This window comes from Leptonychotes weddellii, chromosome 3 (assembly GCF_054177405.1).
Source record: "Leptonychotes weddellii isolate Sample4059 chromosome 3, ASM5417740v2, whole genome shotgun sequence".
Taxonomy (NCBI): Eukaryota; Metazoa; Chordata; class Mammalia; order Carnivora; family Phocidae; genus Leptonychotes; species Leptonychotes weddellii.
Window position 1 is genome coordinate 56,529,770 of NC_138371.1, and position 15,645 is coordinate 56,545,414.

Here is a 15,645-nt window from a genome sequence, read left to right on the forward strand (position 1 = left end):
TTCTGTTCCATTGATCTATGTGTCTGTTTTTGTGCCAGTACCATGCTGTCTTGATGATGACAGCTTTGTAATAGAGCTGGAAGTCCGGAATTGTGATGCCGCCAGCTTTGCTTTTCTTTTTCAACATTCCTCTGGCTATGCGGGGTCAAGTCTTCTTTTATTTGAGGGGAATTCTTAGTCTATGCCTTTTTAAAAACTTTACATTTTGAACAAACTTTAGACTTGCAGTTGTATGAATAGTGCAGTTCCTACATATTCCTCAGTGTTTCCTGTAATGTTAACAACTCAGATAACCATAGAAAAATTATCCAAAATCAGAAATTAACATTAATTTTACACTATTAACTAAACTCCAGAAACTATTTGAATTTCACCAGCTTTCTCATTGTGTTTTTGGTGTCGAGATCTTACTGTCCAAGATCCCACATTGCATTTAGTTGTTTCTCCCTTGGCCCTTCCAGTCTTGTAACAATTCTTCAGTTTTTCCTCATCTTTCACCTTGACACTTCGAAGAGTACTGGTAAGTTATTTTGTAGGATATCCTTTAGTTGGGTTTGTCTGATGTTTTCACATGATTGTTATAAAGTTAGGTATTTTTTGCAGTTTTATTACATATTTCTCAGTAAATCATATTAAGGGTTCATAAAGTCAATAAGCTTTATTCCTGGTGGTAGTGACTCTAATCACTTCATTAAAGTGGTATTTACCAGGTTTCTCCACTATAAAGTTACTATCTTACCCTTTGTGGTTAATAAACATCTTGAGGGGCATACTTTGAGAGTACATATATACTCTTGCTTCTTCAACTTTTGTCCACTCATTTGGCTTTTAAAGTTTTCTTCAAGATGGGCCCCTAATGATCTCCACCTCCTGATTCTTAAACACTCTTGTGTAAAGCCCTCTCACATTGTACCAGGGTTGGTATGTGTGGTGGAAATGATCACATGCCACTTCCAAGCTCAGGTTATAAAAGACACTGGGGCTTTCATCTTGGGCATGCTTTTTTATGTTCTCAGTCTCCTTCTCCCTCTTTTGGGTCACTTTTTCTAGTAAAGTCAGCTGCTGTGTTGTTAGCAGCCCTGTGGAGAGGTCCACATGGCAAGAAACCGAAGTCTCTAGTCAATAGCCACAGGCGTGAGTTTGGAAGCAGACCCACCAATCCCCAGTCAAGCCTTGGATGACTACTGCCCTGGCTGATACCTTAACTGCAGTCTTGTAAGGGACTCTGAGGCAGAACCACCCAGCTAAACTACTCTTGGATTCCTAAACCACAGAAACTGTGAAGCCATGAATATTGTTTTACTGCATTAATTTTAGGTAATTTGTTACACAGCAATCGATAACTAATGTAGTGTGAATCACTTAATCTGACATTAATAGAAGCCAGAAGTGTCTATGTTCATTTAGTCATATTAGCTATTGTCTCTATCGCACAGATGAGAAACCAAAGTGTGGCAGGCTTTGAATTAGCTATCTAGAAGTCACTCGCAATCCCTTTTATCTGCCCTGTATTCCTTTAATGTAGAGGCTCAAAAGCTAAAACACTTCTGTTCCCAGATTTCTTTGCATTTAATAGTTGCCATCTCACAGTACTGACTAATGAGATATATGTTAAAGTGCACTGGGAGAAGCCTTCTCTTGCTGAACAATGGACAACACCTTAGGAAGAAGCCTTTGGCCTATTTTCCTGCCTGGAAAACAAGGTTAGCAGCCATCTTGCTTTTCATCCTCATAGCAACCTGGAGATTAACAGCTGTTTTGTGGCCATGAGGGTGAAAACTATAATCTAACAATGTAGAAAAGGGAAACAGTAGGGGTCTAGATCCATGGTGATTTCCTTGAAACTAATAAACCCCTTACTTCTTCAAGCCATTGCTTAGTAAGGTTTTTTTGTTTGAAACAGGGCACATTCCTAACTAATATACTGAGATGAGGTGAGGTCATTCAAACCCAGGTCTGCTGACTTTAAGCCCTAGACTCTGATGGTAAAACAACACACCATCGGAATAATAGCAAAAACTACTTGAAAGGAGGTAGTTTGATGCAAACACAACCAGGTGTCCTACAGACAGGGATATGACCTGGCCGTGCTCGGGAGAGTCAGAAATTGTGTTCCACTCCTCCACTTCATTGTCAACTTCCTACTTTCTCACCTCCAGAAGCTATACTTTGGCTTCTACCTCTACCACCTCACCAAAACTAAGCTTGGCAAACTATGGCCAACAGCCTGTTTTTATAAGTAGTTTTACTGGAACACAGCCTTGTCAATTCACTTATGCAGATCAATGGATGCTTTTTGCACTGCAATGGCAGAATTGAATAGTTGTGACAGAAACCAACTGGCCCTTTATAGAAAATGCTTGCTGACCTCTGCTCTAAATAAAGGCCATAGTGCTCTTTTTAATATTGCAATCTGCCCTATCTCTTACAATGACTTCCTTAGGATTCCCCTTAGGATAAAGACCAAAATCCATTAACATGGCTCAAGAGGCCATAATCAGATTCCTGACCACTTTTCCTGCATCATCTCTTGTTACGTATTCCACTATCTTCTGCTTTCAATGCTTCAGCTGTACTTCATTTCTTTCAGTTTGTTGAGTGTCCCCTGCCCATGCTAATTTCAGAGCCTATGTGCTATATATAATTTCAGGGCCTTTAGAATGCCCTCCCTCTATTTCTTCCTTCACTTAGCTCACATCTACCCTTTCCTCAGGTCTCAACTTAAACATCACTTCCTCCATGTAGGCTTCTGTGAACTCCCCAAAATACATGAGTCCCCCGGTTCCCACAATGCTCTAACTTGCTTATAACATCTATTTACTTGTAATTATATATTTAGTGTTGTTTTCCACAAGATGGTAAGCAAATACTAACCCTATTTGCCTTGTTCAATGTGATAGCCCTGACATTTAGCTTAGTGTCTAGAATATAGTAGGCACTTAATAACTCCTTGCTCTCCCTTACCCTACTGATTTCCGTCAAGTCTCTTCTGATACTGTCCACCACTTCTATCTCTACTACGATTCACCTAGCTGAGCCAACCATCGTGTCTTGGCTCTTTCAGAAGGTATCTAACAGGTCTTCCCACTCTGGATTTTTCTCCACAGTGCAGTCATATTCACTCCAGTGCTACTTGATTATGGCACCCTAGGATGGTGGTAGCACTTCCATATTTGATGTGCTTCATTAGCAAGGGAGCTTGAAGTGTTACAAATCAAAAAATGATCATGTTGCCATCCTTCTGCCCACTCCAGCCAGATCATAAAGGAAAAGAACTATGTGCTGTGAATGGGACTGAGACAGTCCCAAGTCTTCTGCCCTTCCACCAACCATCACATGTCAGGAATAACCCCCAGTGAATATATCTTGTCTTGGTAATTTGATTAAAATCACAGTTAAAATCATGTTGTGCTTTGTTTTTGTTGTTCAACAGGACCACAAAAATAAGCCAACAACAGGAATTTGAGAGTCAACAATTACAATCCTGGAGATGGTACAGACTCTTGGTTCATATATTCTCTCTCACTGTTGTCACCTTCAAGCCCTCAGTGCTTTCAATCAGCATCTTTTCTAAGTCACAGAAATCAATAAATACCAAAATATATAAAATAGAAAAAAAAGGTTTGTGAACACAAATGGATTCTTAGCTGATAACTGCCTGATGAGCTTCAGGATGGAGGGGTAGGGGCAAAAACTGTCAATTCCAACAAAACCACAGTCCATTCAAAATAAACATTATCATAAAGCCCTTTAGATTTCTGAAGTCTAGATGGAATTTTCAGAAAGCGGCAAGGACCACAGCAGTGTTCCTCAGATCTGCAGACCCATTTCCTTCTCCCCAACTTCCAAAAACATACATACTTAGCAAAAAGCTTTGCTCTCATTTTAAGACAAGGATAGAAGAAACAGGAACTACCTCTGTAAATAAAAGGTATAAGGAAGAGCAAATTCTTTATATTTAACTCCACCTTAGAGCAATTATTAGTTACGTTATGCTTTGATCTTTTCTGCTATGCTCACTTATATATATTATTTTCAATACCTTTAAAAAAAAGAGAAAAACATGTAAGAATTAAACATTTTAAGGACCTTTCACAAACCAAATGACAGTAGGTTTTTATTAACATATCTTACAATGTTGATTATTCCTAGTTTTGTAATCTCTGCTTAATTATAAAGATTGATTTAGCCTCTACAGTAATGTACTGTATTTAAATGATCATTCATACAAGATATCACACCAGTACATTTTTTTTTAATAATATACACACATCACTCTAGCTTGGACCTGTTATTTTTAAAAGTGGGTTTATAAATGGGACTTATAAAAGTTATGGGGAAAAAATTAAAGTTCTAGTTTAGCAGCATGCATGTATGTAATTCAAGTACAATTTTCAACCAAGTGCTTTTTAAAAATTTACTGGTGACTAATTCACCAATATCAAAATAAACACTATCAAATACCCAAATTTTAATGTTAAGGCTAATATTTTCACTTCACATCCATATGCACAATCATAAAACATTCCATTTTAAATATGTAGTAATCAAAATCTGAATACATTATACCATGTATATATAGCATCAGAGTTTCAAACCGTAGAATTATTCAAGTTCATGAATCCTGTAACAGTATTTACTAGAGATTTAAATTAGCATTTTGCTCTTCAACCACACTTACAAATGGTCTGGTATTCAGAATGACCAATGCAAAAAATATGACAGGCTGAACTTATGATACAGTATTTAAAAAAGTAGCAATGTGTTGGAAAGGACAACTATTTAGTTAAACAGAATCAGTCTCATCTTTCAGAAAGTTATCTTAATATTTTGGAAATGTATATAAAAATAGCAAGCTATTTCCATTTATTTTATTGTAGAGCTATAGGTAATTTTTTGACATTTTGAACACATTTGAATATGTACTGTTCTGCTCTATTTTAATGCAAGGCCATCATTTAATGTCCATTTTCACATTCTGTAATGTCATGTCATTCAATAATTTTTAGAACATAGATCTGACTTTATTTTTGAATTTTATCATTAGATGTTTTTGAGTTTATTTTTACATGTAAAAATGTAATTTTATATAACAAGCCATGGAAGTCCAAAGTACCAGGAATTGCTTGATAACACTATATATTAAATAATCATCAAATTACTAAATCATTTGGAAGAAAAATCTTGTTAGCAATATGTAACATGCTTTTCTGTAATCTTCCTTCTCTATTTATAGAGTGGGTTTTAGCTCAATCATTCCCATTCTTACTGATTAAAAAAACCCAACAAACATAAATTGCTTTTCGCAGCAGCTTCTAAGAAGAATACAGATGCACGGCTCATTCATGAGGGTCATCACCACTGAGCCTCTTTTTTCCTTTTAGGAAACTAAGCAGAAATAGCAGTGATTACGCTGCACAAATACAATACAGATGAACCTCTCAAGCTGACAGGAAAGTTCCAAAACTAAGCTTCATTTGTGGGTAAGTCTGAGCATTTCCAATTCAATCATTTAAACAAAAACTTGGTTGGTAATAAAAGGTGGGCATGCATAAAAGCAAAATCTGCCATGTGTATGCTCTTAAACCTTCTGATTTTATAGTAAAATCTATTTGTTAATACCTCAAGTAATTCATCCAACCGAAATGGCAAATTTTGATTTTTAAGGACTCCCTTCCCCAACCACACATGTCCCCCAGAATGTACTGTATTATATTAACAGCAGCTATCTACTTATTTTACAACTATTTCAATTATTTACCTGGGGAGAATATTTATGAAATTCCTGAGAATGAATTAAGTTTTCAGCAAAGCCTTAAACTTTTAACAGATTCCTCACAATAAGAAAAAATTTTAAAGTCCTACTATTAGACCAACTTCTACTATACAATATTTCACATAAATCATGTCTTACATGTTTTTTCTAATTACATACAGCAAAAATCTCAAATCAACACAAGAATGGCAGAGGGAAAGGATGCATTGTGTTTAGCAGATGCAAATTAAAACACACAGATATAAAGAAGCAGTAAAACTTTAAATAAATCACACCCACTCTAAGTATCAATGAATAGCTGATATGCATTGCTGGGAGAATCATTTTTAAACAAGTTGTGCTTCTTATTAATTGTGGACTTAAAAAAAAAAAAAAAGGACCGCTAAAGAATGATTTAACTTGTTATTTGTTATGTTCTCCAGATACTTAAAAAAAATATTATACCATTAATGTGATTACCAAGCACCTAATTTTGGAAAGGCTTTATAATATATGTTTTCTTTTTCTCCCTCAGCAAAAGCGTTAATCCCCCAAATTAAGGTAAAGCTTATTGTTGATAAATTCTTAATGAAAATGATATAATGCAATGCTGAGGTGGTGAGTCACAGCCCATTGTAATGTGGACCCCATCTTTTATTGATGTGATCAAAAGTATGAGAAATCCACTGTTGCTCAAGAACTTTGTATCTTTCCTTACAAATGTAGAGAGGTTTGCCTCGCCTAGAATAAAAAGGAAAAAAAGGTATTAAAAGTTATATAATACAGTGAAGATTTCACACACATTTTTAAAAAATAGATTCTTTATGGCTAAAATCTCACATAGTAGTTGGGTTTATTTCATATTTCCTTAGCATGTGGATGTGGAAAGTATCTCAAAAACTAGAAATAGCTCTAACTTAATGACTATCAGAATTTCTTAATATAAAAAAAAATATTATTACAATTACAAAGCCAGGAATGGCGCATTGTTCTTACTGATGAAACTTCAATAAAACATTCAAATATATCCATGCATATCTAACCTAAGATCCCGATCTTCTTCTCCATGAGCATCCAAATACACAGAACCCCAGAGGCAGAAGCGGTGGCCTCGAATGATGATAATCACCGATGCATTGATCAAAAGGAAAATCCCTGTTCCAGCACCACAGTTCTGAGAATGCTAAATAATTAAAAATATATCAATGATCTTCATAATCAAATGGACTTTATAAGAAAATCAAGAATGCCTTAGTTAAATGTCTTCTAAATAATACCAAAATATTTCTTAAATTTTTAATAAGATCTCATCTAAGTTAAACTTACAATTTCATTCTTAACATTTGATTAATAATACATTAGGAGGAAATTGGGTAAGGGTTATCTAGGAAAGCAATTTAGAGCCAACATAAACCGAATTCAGAGGCAGGCATCCACAACAGCAGGTCTGACCACTGTTTCATTGCCCACCATGTAAGAGTCCCTGCCATTAAAGGGCAATGGGAGCAGGGGGAGGAACTGGAATTGTGCTCACTTAAATAAAGCCGCAGATGTTTGGGGTTTTTAAACCCTTCAATAATAACAAAAGAACAAGATGAAATCCTTGTGTATTGTGTATTTAATTCAAAGAAGAGTTAATATGAAGAGCTGGCTTAACCACATATACCACATTTCCATGTGATAGTAGATTTGAGTTTGCATAAATTTTGTATTATTTACTATTTCTTACCAATACACATTCACAGTAACTTTGTTGCTTGCAGCAAAGTCCTTTCAGGCATACAAAAGTACCACAAACAAGGCAAACAGCAGGATCCTTAGGAACCTTAGTGCAGACACTACAGGTTTTTCTGTGGTAGTACTGAAAAATGGTGTTGTAATTCTCAGGCAACTGGAGCAGGTGTGGTAATTTCCATCTTGCCTCTTGGATAAGCAAGGCCTAAAATATTACCCCAAAATATTCATTAGTCCTACGTATTTAAGTCATTAACACAAAATGCCTATATTTTAAAGGCCTTTTTTTTTTTCTTTAAAGAAAAAAACATGTCTCTAAGTATGTGGCTTATTTTCTTTATTAACACTCTTCTCATTTCCATTTTACAAATGACTGAAATAGTACTTCAACAACTACCAATCTCAATTTTAATGTAGTTTCCAATTACAGTATGATGTCAGCGTTTAGATTAAGCACCCTAAAACAGTTAAACTTGTCGTTACTTTAAAAGAAAAACATTAAACATAACTAAGAATGCATGGAAAATATATCTAGATGTACTTGTTTTTAAATATGCTTAATGCAAAATTTTAAACAGCTAAACTTTTTAAAAATCAAGTTTTGATCTTTCTCAGATAAACAATTTACTGGCTTTTCTTAAGGTAAGGTTATAGTTATAACTCATTATTTCTACATCAACACTTTATAATTTAGAATCTCCTTCTTAGAAGATGTAAAAATTTTCTCATACCACAAGAATTAAGACCTTTTGTATCCATAAGTGCTAGGGGTACAACTCTTTTTATAAATTTTCTGCTACAAGTATGAAAAAAGTGCCAAATTAGTTAAGCATCCCTGCAGAGTATATTCATTCATTAACTGCAGTTGTACAAAAATACTGGTAATAGCAGGAATTTTTTTCTAGATGCCTCTCCATTAACACTTAGAATAGATAAAATGTAGTATGAATCTATTATCTCAAGAAACTGTATAGATGGCAGGCAATTCATATGGTGATAATTTCACATCACCTACACCCATAATCTATCTAAATTGATGCAGTACTTAAGTAGTCAGCCTGGCATCTATCAATAAGTTCATGGATAAAGTGGCCATAGAAGCAAGGATAAGGACAATATATGTGCTTACAATATACTATCTGCCTGCATTCAGTGCCCAAACTCAGACTGCAAAGGTTGCATGTTCTGTAATGGGTTGATTATATTGCACTCTTCCATCAGTGGAAGGAATAGCAATTTGTCCTCACTGAACTTGATACCTACCTAGATTAGACTGTAAATTACCCAGTAGCTCACACCACATGATCTTAAAGAATTTTCTTCATAAAGAGAGATGTAAGGCAATAGGTGGATGTCTATGGAATTAACTGATCCTAACATATATTCAAAACACTGACAAAACCACTGATCTTTTAAATGATGAACCACTTTGCTGATAAATTTTTATATGGTACCAGCTGGGAGAAAATAACTATAAAATGAGGTATATGCTCCCACAGAATGAAGTACATGCTCTAAACCAGCAACCAGTATATTGTGGGTGATCATTTTCTCACAGATGAAATGCATCAGTTTGGAAACCAGGGAATACAAAGTGATTTTGGTATGTCTCATGATTATACCTAAGAATAAGTTTTATTTCTGTTTCCTGCTATTCTGAATTCTTCTGTGGTTTTAGGACCATCCTAAGAAGTTGTGTACTATACTCCATCAGAGGATATGGTAATAGTTCCACTGAATTAGAAACTAAATGTCAGGGACACCTGGGTGGCTCAGTCGGTTAGGCGTCTGCCTTCAGCTCAGGTCATGATCCCGGGGTCCTGGGATCGAGTCCCGCATCGGGCTCCCTGCTCCGTGGGGAGCCTGCTTCTCCCTCTGCCTCTGCCTCTCTCTATCTCTCATGAATAAATAAATAAAATCTTTAAAAAAAAAAAAAAGAAACTAAATGTCATCTGGCCATTTTAGGTTCCCCACGTCACTAGGAGAAGAAAGGAACGGCTTACAGCATTGTCTGGAGGGACTGACCCTGACCATCAAGAAGAACAGAAATATTGCTATACAATTAAGCAGCAGAATATTCTGAACTTAGAGACCCCCCAGCCCCACTGCTCGCAATGTCCCAAGCTTGAAAGGTAAACTATTATGGCCTTAATATAAGCAAGACACAACCAATCACCAGAAGCTCAGACCTCTCAGAATAAAGTCTGGTTCACATCCTTGGTCAAATAAATACAACCTGTTGAGGTTCTGGCCAAAGAAGTTGCAAGAAGAAAGTCATATATTCGACTATATATTAGCTACAGCTTTATGACTACTTGCAAATGCTCTTGCTTATGGTGGCATATCTTCTTGCAATATTTTCCATTCTCTTTTTCTTTCACTTAACTATGGAATTCAGGGTGAGGAGCTGCTAATTAAAATTTTCCCGGCCACCAGGGTATAAGTACAACAAATCACAGAAGGAATGGACATCTCTCAGAGCCTCTGACTTCCGAGAGGTATGATGATGTAACTATTGGATGTGACTTCAGGTTGCATATTTGGGAAAGTGGTGGATGCATTTGTGATTATAAATGGAATGGTTACATCATTTTGAATAGGGGAAGAAGTGAAACTGTGAATGAGAATAAGGATGTCTATGTGCCAACGGGTAAGATATGAAGACAGTGGGCCACCAGTGTTTGTTATATATGTTTTTCCATTTGTCTATCAACCTTACCTGCCTTCTTATATTATTAACAGTATTACAAGTAATTTTGGAAAATAACCTCTTTTCTTGTTCCATAGAGGTCTGATAGTTGCCTATCACAAGATCCTGCCCCATCACAGGGGTGTACATAGGATGCAAATTAGGCCAATCAGATCCTTTCCCCCAGGAATCTGAATCTTGAGCACCACATAGAAGGAAGGAAAGTGGTTCAGGTGGGGTTATCTAGTGGTAGCACTTCAGAGAAAACACACCCAAACTGTCTGTTGCAATCAAACTGTCTGTGACCAAAGAATCTTAGCTGATACAAAAAATTAGAAGCAGTAATTCAGACTATCTTTCAAGGGTACTTTGGTTGGACTATTCAGCTCCAGTCACTGTTTATATCTTGTTCAAATTTAAAATTCCAGGTAAAGAAAATCTGGTTGACCTGGGTCAGAGTGAGGACTAGAGATAGAACAGAGTGGAACAGGGACAAGAGTAGGGATGCAGGTCAGATGGGAGTGCATTCAAATAACTAGTAAAAATTCTGCATAAGTAGAAACAAATACATAAATGTCACTGTTCTGGCTCTAAAACAAATCATTATCACTCAATTTTACAAAAAGATTATTTTTAAATGACAAATTCTTATTTTCCATCAATATCCATACCAATAACCATATACCTAACATGTAAGCTTGCTATTATACTATCAAATGAGTTAATTTTTATCTATTGTTTAACCCATGATCCTAAGAAGACAAAAAATTTTAAGTACACTCATCACTTTCTCCTGTCCTGGTTCTACAATTATACCCAGCTCTTACCCCTAGTCTTTCATTATAGGTTTTTAGACATCAATATATAATTTCAGATTCTAGCTATAATCTGAAAATAAAGAAATTACTAGACAGGAAAAAGATTTTTATATATAACATAAAAGTTTCAATTAATGTCCTGAAATTGTCTTTCCTTTAAAAAAGGGAGGGTATAAAATATTATCTCCTTAAGGATTTCAATAAAAAACAGAAATGAACAGAAGCAGAGACATTTATTATTTATGCTTACCTTGCCTTTATTATTCACTCAAAGTCTAGTCTAGTCTGACACCTCTATCTAAAACACTGAGCCTGGGTGGCTCAGCTGGTTAAGCATCTGCCTTGGGCTCAGGTCATGATCTCAGGGTTCTGGGCTCCCTGCTTAGCGGGGAGTCTGTTCTCCAGCTCCCTCTGCCCCTTCCCCTGCTCATGCTAGCTCTCTCTGTCTCTCTCTCTCAAATAAATAAAATCTTTTGAAAATAAAAAACACTAATTTTTTATTGTCTCCTGATGTTAAAATTAAAATTCTCATTTTCCCTGAAACATGGCTCTTCTTTCACCAGTTCTATTTCTACCAATGATATCATCTCCCCAGTTAACTGTTCCACAAATATTTATTAGGTGACTAGTCTATATCAGGTACTTTCTAGGAACTAGGAATTCAAAGATAAATAAGGAACAATTTTTGCTTTTGGAGCCCCCATTCAGACATATTAAACAAACAAAAGTGATAAATATGGTGACTGTTAGAGACACTAGCAAAAGTACTGTCATACAGCACAATAGAAGGAGGGGATTAGAACTGAAGAAGGATTATCAGACAAACCTTTATAGAAGAGGTACATTTATCTTAGCAAAGCCTTGATGAGTGATTAATTCAACAGGAGAATGGTAGGAAAATTGCTTTAGATAAAATTAACAGCAATTAGCAATAACACAGATGTTTAAAAACATATAGTGCACTTAAGAACCATTCTTCTGTGGTTTGAGCAAGCTGGTAGCAAGGGAGTGGGTTGGATGAAGTTAGAAAGACAAGCAAGATGGTGAAAACCCCTGAATGCCATGCAAAGACTTCCTATCTTCCTCCATAGCCAATGGGGAACCATCAATGGTATTTTAAGCAGGATCACATTTCTATCAGAACTATGTCTACTAGTTACTATTCTTTTAATGCTTTGTGTTCAGATCTTAAAGTCAAATACATCTGGTCATCAAGTCCTATATATTTTTCTCAAATGTCTCTTGCAATGCTTATATTCTAATTTCTACTATCAGAATAATAGACCAGATTTTTTTCACCACCTAACCTCTGGCTTCCCTCTCTCCTTACTTCAATTTACCTACGAAAAAGCTACCCAAATTACTTCCCTAAAACACTACTTTCATCATATTATTCTATTTCTCAAAAACTGTAGTTCCACCTTTAGAGGAAAGTCTCAGCATCAAACCATGGCATTCACAGCCACCTCCCACTGCCCCCACTCGACCTTTCCAGGTCACTTACCTTCAACACAAAACCTATCACTGGCCAAGCTGGCAGGATAGGCGCAGCAAATTATAAAATTAAAGACATGGCCTTTTAAATCTGCTACTCCAAATCTTTGATTTCTATGTGACAGTTCTCTTCCCAATAAGCTTACAAGTTCCTTGCCTACCTTAAAATTCCTTTGTATCTTTCAAGTCTAGTGCTATGATTATTTAAGACATTCAATAAAAACCTGATGACCTAAAATGAACTTAAAGTAACATATTAATAACTTAGCTTTATTAACTGAAATATTTTTGCTTTTAGAATCATCAATATTATATAAGGAAACCATTTATTCAACATAATTAGTTTAATAAATGCTGCCAAGAACAGATGACCTGAAATTTTTAATTCTTCGTTATTCTCTTACCCTATTAGCATATCACCACTATGTCAAGTGGGTAATACTACTCTTTCTACATACCTTTCCTTGTTCTGCATGTCTTTCAGTAAATGAATTTATCTCAAAACACCACTGAGATATAATATCAAATGCTGGAACTGGCCAATCCAGACAGGAGGCACTGATGAATGGATGTTCTGTTTGGTAAAACGTTGGCAGAAGTCCCAGGCAGCTGGAAAGAATCGAAAATTCTTCTTCTTCCTTTTAGACATGGAACAGAAAATTCTCAAGGCATTTCATAAAGAACAGTTCCCATTATAGATATTTTAAATGTCATCCTCATCGATTACTTTTGGACAGTAAGAAAATTTTCTTAACTGAGTCAAGTAAAGGAAAGTAAAGGGAGTAGGAGGGGCAAAGGAGAGAATAGGTTCCCAGCTTTTTATCCAAATATCCCATAGTATTTCTCTTTGAAATTTAAATCTTAAGTGCCATAGCATCTGCTAAATAAAAAATATTTATTTTTTAAATAGTGTTGTCACATTTCTGATGAATACAGTCTATAGAACCTAGCTACTCTATGAGAGCAAATGTTCTGGGGGCAAAGAGAAAGTAACTTTTGGTTAAAAAGACATAGGCGGTCAGTGTGGGTGAAGAACAACAGTAAAAACATGGAATTCACAAGATGCAGTACAAAATAATTTGCCTGGACCCTGAATGAGTGTGAAACAAAGTCAGGTTTTTTTTCCCATTTTTAATTTTTTTTATTTTGTTATGTTAATCACCATGCATTACATCATTAGTTTTTGATGTAGTGTTCCATGATTCATTGTTTGCGTATAACACCCAGTGCTCCATTCAGTACGTGCCCTCTTTAATACCCATCACCAGGCTAACCCATCCCCCCACCCCCCTCCCCTCTAGAACCCTGTTTGTTTCTCAGAGTCCACAGTCTCTCATGGTTTGTCTCCCCCTCTGATTTCCCCCCCTTCATTTTTCCCTTCTGGCTATCTTCTTTTTTAACAAAGTCAGTTTTTAAAAGAGAGTGGAGTTTTTAAAAACTTGAGAGATCTAAGTGCCAGCTAAGCTGAAGTTCTATTCAGTAGTAACAGAACCAAAGAAATCAGTGAGCTAAGGACTCGTATCTTGAGTTTTACAGGAGTTTATTAGTCTTATAAACACCAAAATATACTCCCCAATCCTTCTTTATTTAACTAAAAGACTATTTAGGAGGCTAATATGTTTACCTTCCCGTGTCCACTGGATCAATTCCTATCATCCTTCAAAATTCCAGCTCCCCAGGGAATCCTTCCCTGACCAAACTTAAAGAGGCCTTAGATTACTCAGCTCCATTCAGATAAACTTAATCCTTCCATACTTTGTAAACACTTCTCTTCTTGGGTTTGTATTTTCTATTAATTAATTTAAAAATAAATTAGCATTTCCTGTAAGACTGTGGGAGTAGTCCCTCGAGCAGGGGCTCTGTCCTCCCAGTGCTTGGCACATGTAGACATTCAACAAACATCTGTTTGTAAAACTAAACTAATAATGTAGATTAATTATAAAATTCTAAAATGTGCTACAAAGAAAAAATAAAGATTAAAAAAGCAAAATGATATGCAGGCTGAAAAAGATGTTAATTTTTGTAATCTCTAGAAATGAAGCTATACATCTCCCATTTTAAGAGCTACATAAAAAAGGCATCTTAAAAAACAACTTTATTGAGGTGCAGTATATATACCATAAAATTCACCCACTTTAAGTGTAGTTTGATGAATTTTGGCAAATGTGTAGTCAGGTAACCACAACTATAATAAAACTTTTGAACAATTCCATCCCCTCCAAAAATCTTGCTTTTGCCTGTATGCAATCAATTCCAGCCCCTACTCCTGGCACCAAGCAACCACCAATCCTGTTTTCTGTCATTATAGTTTTGGATTTTTAAAAATTTTCATATAAATAGGATCAAACAGTATGTGTATGTGTGTGTGTGTATTGTCTTTTGTGCCTGGCCTCCTTTCAGCATAATATTTTGAGATTCATTCATGTTATTGTATCAGCAGTTCATTCCTTTTTATCGCTGAATAGTATTCCACCATATGGACAGACCACATTTTGTTCATGTATTCACTTGCTGATGAATTCTGGTTTGTTTACAGTTTTTGACTACTACAAATTAAGCTATTTTAAACATTTATGTAAGTCTTTATGTGAACATATGTTCTCATTTCTTCTGGTAGATACCTAGAAGTAGAATTGTTGGGTTGTATAGTAAATGCATGCTCAGCTTTTTAAAGAAATTGCCAAACTTTTTTCAAATTTGACTATACCACTTTGCATTACCACCAGCAATGAGTGAGAGTTACAGGTACTCCAAATTCTCATCACTTGTGACATTAATTTGTACTCTTCTAATCAACGATGGTGAACACATTTTCATGTACTTGTGGGTCATTCATACATATTCTTATGAGAAGTGCCTGTTCAAATTTTATGCCCACTTCGGTTTTTTGTTTTGTTTTCTTAATTACTGAATTATAAGAGTTCTTGATATATTTTGGATACAAGCCCTTTCTCAATATCTTTTTTAAATTTTTTTATTGTTATGTTAATCCCCATACATTACATCATTAGTTTTAGATGTAGTGTTCCATGATTCATTGTTTGTGCATAACACCCAGTGCTCCATGCAGAACATGCCCTCCTCAATACCCATCACCAGGCTAACCCAACCTCCCACCTGCCCCCCGGAACCCTCAGTTTGTTTTTCAGAGTCCA

The 15,645-nt window shown here is 35.7% G+C and overlaps 1 protein-coding gene across 7 annotated transcripts in view; it reads right to left on the reverse strand.

The window, feature by feature from the left end:
* Positions 1-4,090: 4,090 nt before the first annotated feature.
* UBR3 (ubiquitin protein ligase E3 component n-recognin 3) overlaps positions 4,091-15,645 on the reverse strand; it is a 230,448-nt gene continuing 218,893 nt past the window's right edge. For 6 of the 7 annotated variants that reach the window (XM_081814231.1, XM_081814223.1, XM_081814224.1 and 3 more), the window contains 4 exons: positions 12,949-13,128; positions 7,485-7,694; positions 6,799-6,938; positions 4,091-6,496 (listed from right to left, as the gene is read on the reverse strand). In XM_081814231.1, the coding sequence (XP_081670357.1) occupies positions 6,379-6,496; positions 6,799-6,938; positions 7,485-7,694; positions 12,949-13,128 (648 nt within the window). In that variant the 3' untranslated portion in view covers positions 4,091-6,378. The remainder of the gene's footprint in view (positions 6,497-6,798; positions 6,939-7,484; positions 7,695-12,948; positions 13,129-15,645) is intronic. The other variant, XM_081814228.1, reaches the window with a different exon arrangement.